This window comes from Physella acuta, unplaced genomic scaffold, assembly GCF_028476545.2.
Source record: "Physella acuta isolate Inbredline_101_S28 unplaced genomic scaffold, ASM2847654v3 ptg001776l, whole genome shotgun sequence".
NCBI classification, from domain to species: Eukaryota; Metazoa; Mollusca; class Gastropoda; family Physidae; genus Physella; species Physella acuta.
In genome coordinates, this window is record NW_026733286.1 from 18,880 (window position 1) to 34,822 (window position 15,943).

The following is a 15,943-nucleotide window of genomic DNA, read 5'->3' on the forward strand; positions in this document are numbered from 1 at the left end:
TTTTTATTTATATTGGAAGTGAACATGTTTAAATTTATCTTCATGTTTCAAATATTCTTGCTTGTTCATTTAAAGTAAACTCAAGGCACTTTATTAGTTGTTTTAATCGCTAAAATTCTGCTCAATTATTTGTTAGGCAGCAAGTTCCAAAGTGTGATGCTGCCCTTATATTGCCCCCCCCCCCCTCTCTCTCTCTCTCCCCCCCCTCTCTCTCTCTCTCTCCACACAGATTAATGGAAATTCAATATTTTTACACCTCTTTCACTCTGTCATCAATATAGTTAGGTCATGCAAAAAGCCATACAACAAAAGGTTAACAACAAAAAAAAAGGAAGAAACATCATCAGTATGGTATCAGTACTTTTATTTTCATCTACGTACAAGTCAAATGTATGCAGCTCTCTGACCTAGCGAGGAGCTCAAGACTAACTAGGAACAAACAGCGATGAACAGACTAAGTCTAGATCTCAGCAAGTCACAGGGAAAAAAATGACTTGTTTTCCAAGGGTGACAAAAACGCATAAATTAACTTAAGGGGAAACAACTTTTCTTGTAGTTGTATTGTAAAATGGTTTTCAGCTGTTGACAGAAGCAAAAATGTAACAATTTTGTGTGGTAAAAAAATTAAGTTCTATAATATGGGTTTGTTTAAAAAAAAATCTGGTGTAATGGTATGGTACACTATTTATTTAAGATGTTAGCTTTAGTGGTGCTTTAACTTTTTTTTTTTTTAAATTAAGAGTGATAGTTACATTTTTACCCCTTGCAAGTTTGTGATTAAAAATGTTGAAGTCTGTTAATAAAGCATACCCATATTTCAAAAGTAAAAACAATTTTTTTTTTCCAATGTACATGTTTGTGATTTTAAAAAAAAAGTGAAAAGTATTGAAATACCAGTGTGTGATTCTTAAAGAAGAACCTGCTAAATCTGGCCAGAAAATGGGAACAGGAGGTTGTACAAGGGAGGTCACTCCACACTCACACATCCAAGTGACATGGGTACAATGAATGAAGAAAAAATTCACTAGTGAAGTACAAGTAAACACTGTAACACTATTGTCATTCTCCCAGCTGTTTTAGTCACAGCGTCTTCATTTACATATATTTAAAAAACATGAAGTTAACATAGACAGATATATGTTGTTTGTTTTTTTTTTAAATAGGAAGTTTGAACTTCTGGACACTTTAGAAAAAGTTTAGGTAGGTTATTTGAATATTTTTGTTTAATCACAATTGTCAGATTTTTCAAAAATTATTTTCGTAAAGAGATCTATATCTATGATGATCAGTGATTTTTAAAAATGAGTACCAGTGAAAAAGTGTGTACAGATCTGGTACTCCATTTGAATCAATACAACCATGACAATTTTTATTAATTTTAAAGTCTCACTAAGAAAACAGCTTGTGGCACAGGTAGTCACTACAGTCAACAACATTGAGCATTTAATGTCATGTGACTATTACTGTCTTCAGACGGACCAGCAGAGCCTAACTTAAAGTTAATTGCGATTTATTTTTAACATACTTATCAGAAAAGTTTTTCTTAAGTATTTAAGTAAGCAGATCAACTAAAGCAACAAAAATAATTTATCTCTTAGAAATTCAATGTTCAAATATTATCGCAAAATTCATGCTAACATTCAATGTTACAGAAAGTTTACACAACAAAAACTAACAAAACCAGTCAGTTTCTTGTTTTCAAACAATGAAAAAAATAACTAGGAGCCAGAAAAATAAAATGAGGAATGTATACGAAACATCAGAGTGGGTACACGTACATGTATGCAGATTATGAAGTGCGCAGACCAATTCATGGACAACTTAGACATGAAATTGCTTGAAAACAAATTGCACAATTATGTCCAGCTTGTTCCAATATTCTAGAAAATCTCAGAAAATCTGACCAGTGGTTTACTGAACAATCATCAACATAGTTAAAGAATGTTTTTTTTTAATCTGCAACCAATGTCTTCTCACTGAATTGAACATGACAATATTGAAACCAAATACACTAAGAAATATAACAATTTACAGGTCAAATACACTGAGAAATATGACAATTTACAGACCAAATACACTGAGAAATATGACAATTTACAGACCAAATACACTGAGAAATATGACAATTTACAGACCAAATACACTGAGAAATATGACAATTTACAGGCCAAATACACTGAGAATTATGACAATTTACAGACCAAATACACTGAGAATTAGGACAATTTACAGACCAAATACACTGAGAATTATGACAATTTACAGGCCAAATACACTGAGGAACAGAACCTGGTAATGGCAGCCATCTTGTATAATGAGTTATTGCACTAGTCCAACAATCCTCAGAAAATGACAAGCATCAAGCTTCACAAACCTGGTAGCACTTCTTCAAACAAGTTTTGGTTATAAAATTGGCTAACTTTTCTTTTAAATCCACAAATAAAAGTGATGAATATTTATATGTATATTTTTACTGAAAGAACATTTAAACAGTATTATTCTCTGTTGTTGACTAGATTTTCTTAGAACATAAGGAATAAAAGACAAGAAATAGAAATCTGATTAGATTATAGTAGATACATGCAGTCATACCCAGCATACACCCACACAAACATGGCGGCATCAGGGGAAACAACACGGACTACTTGAGAAATCAAGAAACTAACCATTAAGCTAAATGGAATGAGTTTTACAAAGGTGGAAATGTAAACTTTTCTCAAAGGAGAATACTAGGGATCAGCTGAGTACAGAATAGAATAAATATTGACAAAAAGCAGATGACAGAAAAAACATGAAACAACTAACAAGCAGCTGGACCAAGGTGACCACTACACAAATTTGACAACTTTATCAATTATGCTGTCGAAGAGAATGTTGACATCTCATAAGGAAAAACCAATTTAAAAAAGAAACAGTTGTACCGGTATCTGTTTAATTTTTATAAACTATGAGCTTTTTATACAAGACAATTCATCATACACAATCAAAGTTCAAAAAGATTTTTTTTAAAATGGGAAAGTAGATAGACACAGTGAGCACAAATGAAACTTTGTACATAAAGTTTAGAACCAAAACAGATCAAAGTGCCATAATGCAGCGTTACTTTTAAAACAACTGATCTATGTTTCAATTCAACTGTGTGTACATATGGGGAAAAAGTTGACCTACATAGAATTCTGCACATAAGTTTTGCAAATGTTTTCCAAAAAATTGATGCAAAAATTAAGTCAGATGTGATTTGAAATAAAAATTCAATAAATACACAAAAATCAGGCCATATCTGTAAATTTTTTATGAAAAAAAAAAAGTTTTTTTTGGTTAAAATAAAATCTTAATCTGCTCATAGCTCCACAGATTTTCAAATATTATTCCACATAATTTTTCCCTACTTGTTTTAATGTCTACCAATCAACTAACAATTACAGAAAGGACATGAATGAAAAATCTTTTATGGAATAATATTCTGATGCAAATGAAAATGTACAATAAAGTAAAGATCATAATGGGTGGGTATGGGTGGGGGGGGGGGGGGAAATTAAAGAATAACCACACCTAGAGTAATTAGCACATGTAAATATTTATAGAGATAGATAAGAAGAAAATAAACAACAAGTCATATAATATATAATAGTAATAGTTATAATACAGATTTCACAGCCTGATTTGCGAGCGTATTTAGTCCAGTAATGAACAATATTTCATTTGAATATGATCATGAATTAAAAAAAATTTGGATGAAAAAACATTTGCAACCTATGATTAACAATCACAGAATTGGTTTTTTTTTTGTAGTAATTACTAATTTTTTTTTTCTTTTCACATAACAACAGTTTCATGAAAAACACCAACCAAACAACAAGCAACCAATCAAACAACTTTATACATCAGATTCACACGCTGAGGCATCCTGACTAGTTGTATATATCATACTATATTCTTCAAGACAAAAAAAAAATAAAACAAAGTATTCAAACATTGTCTATAATGATTTTTAAGAGAAAATATACACAGCTGAAAATTATAAATAAGAACCCAAGATGTTAAGCCATACAATGACTCTGAATATATTTTTAACAACAGCAAAAGTTAGAATGTCATGGTTAAAATTTACTGAAGATTTTTACAAGCCAGAGAAGACATGACCAAAATGATTTACTCATTTTAAAATAATATATGATAATAACTCTACATGAGAACTTTGAAAAGGTGTGAATTTCTAAAGTCAAGTGGGGGATAAATTTGTTTGCTCTTCCGTTTCATAAGTCTAACAAAATGAAAAAAATGAGTAAGTTGTAATTACACAGTATCCTTGGTGCACGTTTACCAACAATTAAACAGGCAAATTTCATTCATCTTCACTGTCAATCAAAATTTATTTCTTAAAATCATAGCACAATCCTTGCATGTATCAGAACTTTCAAGTAATATTTGCCACCTATCATTATATCTTATTCAATATAAGTCAAAAATTATACACCATAATCACACAAACTCCATTCATACATTCGAATCGCACATTCCAATGATACATTCAAGTGATATATTCCAATCACACACTCCAATCATATATTCCAATCACACACTCCAATCATATATTCCAATCACTCACTCTAATCATAGATCCCAATCACACATTCCAATCATAGATTCCAATCACACTTCAAAGCATCAGTGGCAAGCTACTATGTCCTGAAGAACTGAACAAGTGATAAAAGTCCACATGTAAGTAGTCCAAAGCAGCAAACAGAAAACCTTCTACAGACTGTCTACAGCACCCAACCTCTGCTGGGACCTTGCAGCCTCCAAGGACAATGGCACAATGTCATTTTATTATGATAGGAGACTATTATGGTTCTTTGAGTTGACGTACAGGAGCAACGAGAAAACAGTTATAAAAATTATCCAGGCTGAAATTGTGAGTAGCTTGCCAGAAAATATATGAATAGTAAAATTTTATAAGAGCAGAAATGAATGAAGATAGCTAAATATGTTTTAAAGTTTATCTACATTTCTTGTATTTCACATGAAATAAATGTTTAATTTTATATTAACTTCCTTATTAAAAAAAATTCCAACAAAAGAATAAAATAGTGTAAATCTTTTAAAATAAAATTTGAAACTTTATTTATTTTCAGCTGCACATAAAGTAAATGCGAAGGTTATTACTTTCTTGATGATCAGTTTTCAGAAGAGAAAATGCCCATACAAGAGAGCAGAGAAAATGATGTTAATTACTTATTAGGGACCACAATCTTTAGCGTCATAGGGCTCGCAACAAACAAAGTTGAAATCAGTTGACCACAAATAAAAGGGGCATAAGGAAAACAACAAACAGAATCTTGGATAGAAGTCTATGGTACAAGTAAATGCAAAGGGTATCCTATCACAAAACTTTGATGAGCCATTAGTGGTTTTACAGTAATGGAGAGTCTGAAAAACCTGTTAGTTTCATGCTGCAATGTTGTGAATTAGAATGACTTCCCTTTGATAAATAAACTAAATTAATGGAATTATTTTTTATTTGAGTTGTGTTAAAATTTTAAAATATAAATACTTCATGGAATTGTTTTTAGAATAATATTAATTTCAACCAAAATCTTTTTACGTTTTAATGAGCATGAAAATAAAAGGTATCTCAATTTTTATAGAAATGCAATGGAGGAAAATTACATTAAAAATATATTAAAGATAGGAGAAAATTTTTATAGAAATAATGTTAAGAAATGTGGTTCATATCAGATCAACTGATCAACTGTTAGATCTTTCTGAATGTGGAGGCTAGATTTTTTTTTCCCCAAAACAAATAAAATGCCAGTCAAGCTGTTTGGTTGGTAGGACTTACAGTGTAGAGTGTTGTTTTATTACAGAAAACTATACAATAATGAAAAATTTAATATAGAAAAAAGTACAGCATTAAAAGTTATAAATTTAAAAAAAAAAAAACTGGTAAATAAAAAAAAGTTCAGACATGTGACTGAAACAAAGAAAAAATATTTTTAAAAATCTGTTCCTTCCCATTAAACTTTACAAACAAATATAAAATAGAATTAAAATGTATTTAAACTAAAATATGAATGACTCATTAAATCAGGTGCAAGATTGACTTCCAGGAATGTCAAAAATTAGAAAATGGACACAAAAAATTCATTGCCGTTCTGCCCTCAAGGGTACTTTTAAAAAAATGTCAGTGAAAATTTAAAATCTCTGGAACAATAGTAAAAACATGGAATGCAGAAAAAAAACAACCAAACAAGCAGAAAATATATAAATTTAAAAAAAAGGAATGTCATGTATAAGCAGCTCCCTCACAACGCAAATGAATAAAAGTAAATTATTTACAAATTCTGGATTAAAACGGAATGAAATCCAAAATAAATTATTAAGAAAACAACCACACTGAGAATAGATACAAACGGTCAGTTGTGCAGCCAAATAGATGTCATGTACATCAGTAAAACATCCCAAGATGAGCTTTATATTGAATAATACTCTAGTTTCACCAGAACAAAATTAATAATTAAATTTTTAATTGTATTAATTCAGTCACAACACAAATTTTTATAAATTATAAACAAATTCAAAAACTAAATAAAATAAACATTTAACATAGCAATAAAAATAAATTTCAAGCAGATTTTAGAACAAAAATCTAATGAAGTGTGTGTATAATATTTAATATTGCATCAAAAGTTTCCACAATCTAGTAGATAGTGTAAATATATTTTTTTTTTTACAAATCTTCCTGAAGAATTAAATAGATATAAATTTAAAATCTTTTTAAAAAAAATCAAATAAGCAAATAAAATTTATTAAATCTTATCTGATAGTTTTTTTAAATTAAAATTTTACTTTTCCTGTGTAGACAAAAAGTAAAAGAACTAAAACAAACTTGGGGAAAATTTTGTTACTGCAGAAGAGGAATGGTAAAATAAAATTAAATGTTTAGATGACACCGAGGGGATTTTCAGTTGAGCAAAAAAATTGAACAATAAGTTGTTTTAGTATATGTGGTTTCTGATCCTGAGAAACTATTTTAAAAATCTGTTTTGCAACCATAGAAAAAATAGACTTCTTGTATCTACCTTTTATAATTTCCAGTCCAAAAGAGTTACCTAAATCAGAGATAAGGAGCTGAACTAAAAGAGGTAGATTAAAAACAAAAAGCGAAACCTGAACACACAGTCATACAGCCATGTCTACCACTTGACCTTAGAGACAGATTACCACCAGCAGATGTACATTCTATACACATTTCTAAGACAGCAATCATTTTATAAAATAGTTTAAAATAAAAGTATTTTTTTTCCTGATGCCAAGGGGTGGTATTTGGCAAGGTAAAAAAAAATGTAAAGAATAAGTATTGTTTTTTTGTCTTAACAAAAAAAAAATATTATACATAACACCAGCAATTGAAACTATACTGGGTGTTGTTTAAACCCTTTGAGAAGCACTCTCCCATTGAGTTCTATGCAGGGGTTAAGATCAGCAGGAACAGTTACTGTTGTTCAGGTTGGGGTTCTCTGTCAGCCTTGTGGACTTGGTTGTGTTGTTGACCATGGTGGGGTCAGCATCTAGACTTTCAGACATTTTGTCACAGATGATGTCCACCAAGCGTTCAAAGACGGCCTTGACATTGATATTTTCTTTGGCTGAGGTTTCAAAAAACTCTAAGCCTGTGGGAGAAACAAGGGAATTAACCTGTTAATGTCTACTAAAAGTTGTCTAATAAATTTCTATTTCAGAAAACAATAATTAAAATTCCATTGATGTTTAGCGTTTAACTTAGTTTAAGTTAATTTATTAGAACTTTATATACTATTATACTAAATTTTATTTAACAGTCTTTACATATATATAAAAATTATTTTAAAATGTATATTCAAATTGTAGAAAGTATAACTGCAGATTTATTTAAATGATAGATAGTTTAAATAAATTTACAGTCAAATAGAGTAAAATTTTAATTTAAAGAAATAAATATGGATATGACCAAAAAGGTTAAAGTAAACAATACTATTATTACAAAATGCTGTTTGTAACACACAAATATTACTATGCAGGAAATTATATAAACATAGCATTTACAGTTTCTTTTCTTAATTAATTTTGAAACAATAGAAAAAAAAAACAAATAACAAAATTTTAAAATGCAAGATATTTCTATGAACTCTGGGATGTGATTTCTGGACCTTCCTGAATGGAATGTGTGGCATTTGTCCAAATGGATCACTTGGATAATTAGCCCTTCCCTTCCCATGTCAGCCCACCCCAGATGTATTTCTGTATGCTAACTGCACTCTAATCATGCAAACAATCCAGCAATTATGAGGCAGATTTTCCCTTATGTTAGCAGAAGTAATTGTGTAACTTCAGCAGTGAAGAGTGAGATAATGACTGCAACAGAACAAGAAACAGTTAACTATTTTTTTTACTCCAAACTTTATACTTCTATTTGTTTCTAGATGGGCTAGCAAGAGTGTTGTATGTGTGTGTGTGTGTGTGTGTATATATATATATATATATATATATATATATATATATATATATATATATATATATATATATATATATACATACATACATATATATATATATATATATATATATATATATATATATATATATATATATATATATATATATATATATATATATATATATATACACATACACAAACTACCTTTTACAATGGATTTTATCAAGACTTAAAATTAAGATACTGATACAGAAATATTGTAAAATGATAGTTGAAGAGCTATGGACTAAAACATAAAAGTCAAAGTCTTGTCAACAGCCTTGGGATTTGCTAAATATAATGGAGCCAGGAGGAGCCACTGGTTTGTTAGGATAACAGGGGGCGCCACTGGTTTATTATGATCTTATTTTCCCAGGAAACTCCTCCGAGACCAGACACGCCAAGACAGCCAAGGGGGAGTTAAGGGGAGCTAATTGGCAGAAGACTGAGAGCTATAGCGTTGAGAAGGGGGAAAAAACAGAAATTTTATTACCAAAATAAGTTCAAAATAGACTGGGTATCATGGTGGAAACTAAAGAAGTAATTTTTTTATGACAAGATGGTCTCAGGCATTAAGCTAGTTATGACATCAAAATATACGAGATGAAAACACTGCAAGGATGTTTTGGTGTTACTGTTGTACATAATGCCACAATAGTTAATTGCCCTGATTGTACATAATGCCCAGATATTTTAGTTTACCAGTCATATGCAATGTCAGGATGTTTTAGTCTACCTGTTATACGTAATGCCAGACATTCATGTATTTGTGTTGGGAGAGATGAATATCCCAGACAATTTGTGAGTCAAATGCTACAGCTGCTGCATCCATCAACCATACATCACATACTGCTGTCTCATAAGGCGAATCATGAGCTATAAATGGCCACTAGTTTTAGGCGACGCCATCCATGTATAGTAAATACGTTTACCTTTTTTAAGTCCTAAAACTGAACCTACGACAGCAAAACATGAAATATACATCATGTTTGGGTAGATACTGAACTGAATAATTCCTTTCCCCATTTTTTTGACTTGGTATAAAAAAAACAAAAGTATTGGAAATATGATATTCAATGACAGTAAATGTCATGTCAAATGACAGTAAATGTCAAGCAAAATATCACTAAAATACTACTCTCACATCATGATGTAACAGAAGTTGACATCAAACATCATGTAACTATTTAATTTGTTACACTTCACTTTTCAGTTAATTTATTTATTTACTGATTGTGTGCATTTTTTTGGAGTTAATTTTCAAGGTAAGTCTTTACTGGGGAAAATTTTCATTGTAAAAAATATAATTGTTCTACCTGACCAACTTTTTATATGAATACATAAATGATCTATGCCTTATAAACAGCTACAACTACAATAACTTTAATTAATAAGATAATGAAGGAGAGAAATGAATTCAATATTATGATAACGAGCCTAATTATAATTAATAAAAGGCATCAACTTCAGAACTAATTACTTTAGGATGAATGAAAGTTTATAAAATAACATAAAAATAATGTGTTGTCACATAAGCTGAAAATAAAACTCCAATAAATTGTTATTTTCTTTAAATGTGAGCTTTTGTTAAAAACTGCTTTTGACAAATGAAACTTCAAATATGTAAATATAATTGCAAAGGGGGTCTAATATGTTTTGACTTGTATTATGTGTATGTGTGCATGGGCACATAACAAAATAACACACAAACAGTATAATGACTATTTCAAGAACATCAAAATGTGGTTTGTGACATTAAAAAATTGCCACACTAGGGTGTGTAAGGGAAAGAGGGGGTTCTCACCCCATGACACCCCCTGGCTACGCCACTGCTTGACCGTGTTGATTATGTAAGTCTGTGTGGAAGTAGCAACTACAAAAACTATCCGTGTATGACAATGACAACACTGGAATGTGTGTCTATGTATGGGACTTAATGTAGCATGCCTGCTACGCCAGTAATGTATGATGCTACACCAAAAAAATGTGTGCTTTTCTGAAAATAATGCTGTTCCGTTAAAAGTACAAACTGAATTACTTATTACATTACAACCGACCAAGAAAATATTTTTAACCACTATTCTTCTTCCACCACCACCACCCCTCCCCCGGCTTTCAGAGCGGGTTAAGCAATACCATACAAGGAAATAATCAATAATGTAATACAAACTCAAGATTACAACGAATTACTCTGTTTAAAAAAAAAGAATTGTAGTCGGAATAAATCACTCCGCTCAATATAATTACAAAAGCAATTGAAATAATATGTGCGTCACTGCGCGCGCCGTGACGTCATATGACGCGTTAACAACCGCGTACAATATGGCGACCTGAATGTGCCGCCTCATTCAGAACTCCATCAATTATTCCCCCCAGGAGATGTCATTTTATATTCTCTGGTCGATCCCACATACAAAAATCGTTACCATGTAAATAAACAATACGCCGCCCCCACCCCTCCCCTAAACACTCACACACACAAGCTTCCAACCAATTTGTGCAACAGCTGTGAAAATTGTATTTTTTATTTGAATGCCATTACGGTGTGTCAGCCATATTTACTAGTACCTCCTACGTTAAAGGACGCAAACAACCGACTAGTTTGTAACTGTGGAGTCGAACCGACACAGCCTCCTAGGGTAGTAGGCCTACTGCTGCATTATTCAAACTACAGGAGCTTTAACAAACCCCGTCCTTTCCCTACCCCCACAGAATAATGCTTCAAGCGTGTTAAATCGTGCATTACGTAACAGATATAGTCGTTTATTCTGACGTAATTGAGCAGGTGGGGGGTAGTTCTGACGTAATTTAATAAGGTTATTTCGCAATAACAACCAAGTTCTTTAACTTAACGTTATGAACACGTAAGCCCAAGACAGGCAAGATTTTGCGCTAATTAAATCAATGGGGGTTACATCAATAAAAAATGTCATGTTATGTCAGTAAACAAAAAAAAATTGACAAGTGGTTCAGAGATTGTGTATGTTGTTTTTCCTTCAAGCCCAGTTGAAAATTGGATTTTCGAGTAGGCGTTTGTTGTTTCTGTCAAGTATTGAACAGAACTTACGCCCCCCCCCCTCCTCTCCCAATCGTCTATACATTTCACAGATTGCATGTGTCGTAAATTAACTTATAACCCAGCATTAATCATCGGATTTTACAAACCATTAAACCCTCTGATGATGTATAACATAAAAACCCTCTGACATTACAAACCACGAACCCTGTTACAAACCACGAACCATGGACAGAACGCTCTGACAATACAATCCACGAACACTCTAATATTCCACACTCCCCTGGACAAGATTTTAAAATTGGTATAATTGTGTTGAGTTTTTTTGTGTAATGTTTCTAAAGAGAAAAAGGCCAACAAAACACCGTGTACGGCTGCCATTATTGTACGGTCCCAGCAGTTTAAAAAAAAAAAAAACATTGGACGTCAATATCGCACAACAAAAAGTTTTTTTTAATCGTGTGACATTTAGCCCGAAACCAGGGAAAAATCAAGTGCGTAGCTTCAATAATCAAGTTACAACATGGTTAACTTCAATTTTCAAGTTTCAACATGACTAACTTTAATAATCAAGTTAAAAACAGAGCTAGCATCATTAATCAAGTTCCAGCACGGCTAGCTAGCTTCAATGATCAACTTTTCAGTGCGGCAACCATCAAGAACTTAGCTTGGGCTGAGCAAAACAAAACAAAAATCACAGACTAGAGAGCGCTGAGTAATGCAAGCCTGGTCCCCTACTACTCACACTAGCACACCACACTACACACCACACTAGCACACCACACTACACACCACACTAGCACACCACAATACACATCACACTAGCACACCACACTACACACCACACTAGCACACCACAATACACATCACACTAGCACACCACACTAGCACACCACAATACACATCACACTAGCACACCACAATACACATCACACTAGCACACCACACCACACTAACACACCACACTACACACCATTAACACACGCGACCAGGATACGACACGCAACATCATAACACAACACACGCAGCCAACACAAGGTACATACCCATAAACACAGTACACATAACATCGCACGTTAATTCAACACACCATTTAAATCCGTGGCATATCGTGACCTTTCCCCTCTAACCTAATCTGACACCGTGTCATACTGTAACACGCCATACAACAATTACTCCCATGTAGAAGGCTGTCCGGTTAGGATTTGGTTAGCGTTATAAAAACACAGGATGTGACTGTAGATTCCGTCACAACAGTGTATCTTTCAGGTATCACTTGGTGGTGGTGGTGGGGGGGGGGGGGGGTTAGGGATTACACGGACACCACCTTCCACCTCGCTCCCCCGAGCAAATCCACTCCCAACCCCTCCTGACTAAATATAAAAATATATACTTCAACCAGTGTTTCATGGTCGCCTCCCCCCCCCCCTCCCCCATCCGGAGAAATGAAAGAAACTCTGGTCTTTGCACTAATTTATGGCAATTATTTTGGTCAATACATTTTTTACCAACTCTTTGAAAACACCGTGATTTTAATTTTTAACGCAGACACCCCCCCCCCCCCCAATACCGTTAAAAGACCCAACCACATCCGACTGGTAACTAACCTTACCCCCACCCTTCCTAAAACCTATGTTGTAAGTATGAAACCCGCTCCACAAACAACCCACAGTGTCAGCAAGCATCATCAACCACAAGTCACAAGACAGGCACCACAGAACACGATCACAACACGATCTTAGACTCCCACCCATTCGAATAATTTAGATCTACGTGACAACAAAAACATTGCGAAACTTCATCGATATACATCAAAAAACCATTCCGTTAACGGCCGGAACACGACACTTTTCTCAGCTTCATTTAAAACCGGAAGCTTGTGTTGCTAGGTTACGGAACGCGGCCGTGCTCATACTGCTGATGATTATTAGAGCTTGGGGCTGAAAACTGCCGCATCCTTGTGTCATCCCATTGATACACGTTCTGGGTTAGGCTGAAATAAAAGTGTTCGGTTGCAGGTCGACTGCCACTTGTTAACATAATAGGGAACTCTCGTGATTACGCAACGACTCCGAGCTTAAGACAGATGTTGGCAAATAGAGTGAAGAGTTTCAAGACACAAAGTTTTAAGACTGTGAGGGGGTTAGTTTTTAAGGTATAAGGTTATAGTCGGGTATTTTATGTATCAAACAGGGACCATTGTTTAGATGTGCAACACGAAATGGACCAGGTGGTTTGTTTATTAAATCTGCTGAAAATGTAAACATGGTTTGAACTATTCTAGAAGGGTTTGGGTGCCGCCTATGTCTAGCAGACCAGCCTGTATTTAGCGATTGTTGAAGCCGTGTGGGTGTTGTAGGTGGTGAACACCGTCAATAGGATATCACTCTTATAAAGGTTTTCTTAGTCTTGTATAAAGGTGTTTTTAATTTTAATGAGATTTTTCTAAAAAAAAAATAAAAATCAATAACATTCGCTGTATTAAATGTTGAAGATCCAGCTACCCCTACCCCTCCAACTAGTTACACCTACATCCCCCCCCTCTAAAGATGTCAATGTTTTAATGAATGCAACAGTTGTCAATATCAGTTGCATGAATGTTTCTATGTTATGTATAGATGTATGTATAGATAGTTGACTGCTATTGTGGGCTGAAGAGATTATTGCGATAAGCTCACATTCCTTAAAGTTGTAACCACACTAATAGGATTATACAGACCACGTCATATTTGTGTGTACACGTCATAGTTGTGTGTACACACTGTGTGCGTACGGGGTTTTAGAGGTCAGTAGGTGACAAGTGACGAGGGGTCAGATGACGTGTACATGATAAGCTGGGCTATGGGTACTCACCCTGTACATGATGAGCTGGGCTATGTGTACTCACCCTGTACATGATGAGCTGGGCTATGTGTACTCACCCTGTACATGATGAGCTGGGCTATGTGTACTCACGACGTACATGATGAGCTGGGCTATGTGTACTCACTATGTACATGATGAGCTGGGCTATGGGTACTCACCCTGTACATGGTGAGCTGGGCTATGTGTACTCACCCTGTACATGATGAGCTGGGCTATGTGTACTCACCCTGTACATGATGAGCTGGGCTATGTGTACTCACGACGTACATGATGAGCTGGGCTATGTGTACTCACCCTGTACATGATGAGCTGGGCTATGTGTACTCACTATGTACATGATGAGCTGGGCTATGTGTACTACCCTGTACATGATGCGCTGGGCTATGTGTACTCACCATGTACATGATGAGCTGGGCTATGTGTACTCACCCTGTAAAGCTGGGCTATGTGAACTCACCCTGTACATGATGAGCTGGGCTATGTGTACTCACCCTGTAAAGCTGGGCTATGTGAACTCACCCTGTACATGATGAGCTGGGCTATGTGAACTCACCCTGTAAAGCTGGGCTATGTGTACTCACCCTGTACATGATGAGCTGGGCTATGTGTACTCACCCTGTACATGATGAGCTGGGCTATGTGTACACACCCTGTACACGATGAGCTGGGCTATGTACTCACCTAACTGGTCAGCTAACTGCTTCCCTCTCTCAGTGGACACGACCCTCTCGTCCTCGAGGTCACACTTGTTGCCGACCAGAACTACCTGGGCGTTGTCCCAGGAGTAGGTCTTGATCTGTGTGCACCTGGTGACCCCCAGGTCACGTGACAAACGTCCGGCAGCCATTATGGTCAGAAGGCAGTCAGCCAATGCCAACAGCAATGGTGAATATGGGCGTCCAATGGGAGGGGTAGGGCGGGGGGGGCACGTGTAGAGAGGTGGTGGTTGGGGGAGAAGGATGGTGATGGTACAAGATGAGGTGGACAAGGTACGGGGATGGGTGTAAGAAAAAAAACAACTTTTAGAACATTTAAAAAAAAAATTCAAACAAGAGCTTGAATGTAAACATCCTGTCTGGCCTAGACTTATGGACGAATTACTGACAAGCTCTCCTCTTTCAATAAAATTAACAAGAACATAAATTTAAAAAACAAATCATTAATTGAACTTAACAAAGTCCATACGTCATGACCTTACGATATCTGCGTATGGGTAACAACAATAATAATAATGCAAATTTCAATATTGTTGAACAGAAGCAACCAGTCACGTGAACAGGAAATTGAACCAATCAGAACGCGTGTACCAACCAAGCCTGCTGGCCAAGCTCTGAGCGTCAGCGGTTGACACCTCCCTGTCGTCGGAGTCGCTCTTGCTGCCCACCAGCACGATAGGGATATTGTAGCAGGTGTGGAGTTTGATCTGGTAGATCCTGGTGTAAGGTCAAGGCTGGACTCAACGGGAGCACGTGACTGACCCAACTACACAGCTAATCAGGCTGGGGTGTAAAACAGCTGATGTGGGCAGGTTAGACTGCCCAGGTGCG

The 15,943-nt window shown here is 34.9% G+C and overlaps 1 protein-coding gene across 9 annotated transcripts in view; it reads right to left on the reverse strand.

Annotated features, from left to right (window-relative positions):
* Positions 1-347: 347 nt before the first annotated feature.
* Positions 348-15,943, reverse strand: part of LOC131930434 (ras-related protein Rab-3) — a 63,694-nt gene continuing 48,098 nt past the window's right edge. For 8 of the 9 annotated variants that reach the window (XM_059286912.1, XM_059286913.1, XM_059286919.1 and 5 more), the window contains 2 exons: positions 15,078-15,202; positions 348-7,673 (listed from right to left, as the gene is read on the reverse strand). In XM_059286912.1, the coding sequence (XP_059142895.1) occupies positions 7,483-7,673; positions 15,078-15,202 (316 nt within the window). In that variant the 3' untranslated portion in view covers positions 348-7,482. Of the gene's footprint in view, positions 7,674-15,077; positions 15,203-15,707; positions 15,830-15,943 lie in introns of all 9 variants that reach the window. The other variant, XM_059286914.1, reaches the window with a different exon arrangement.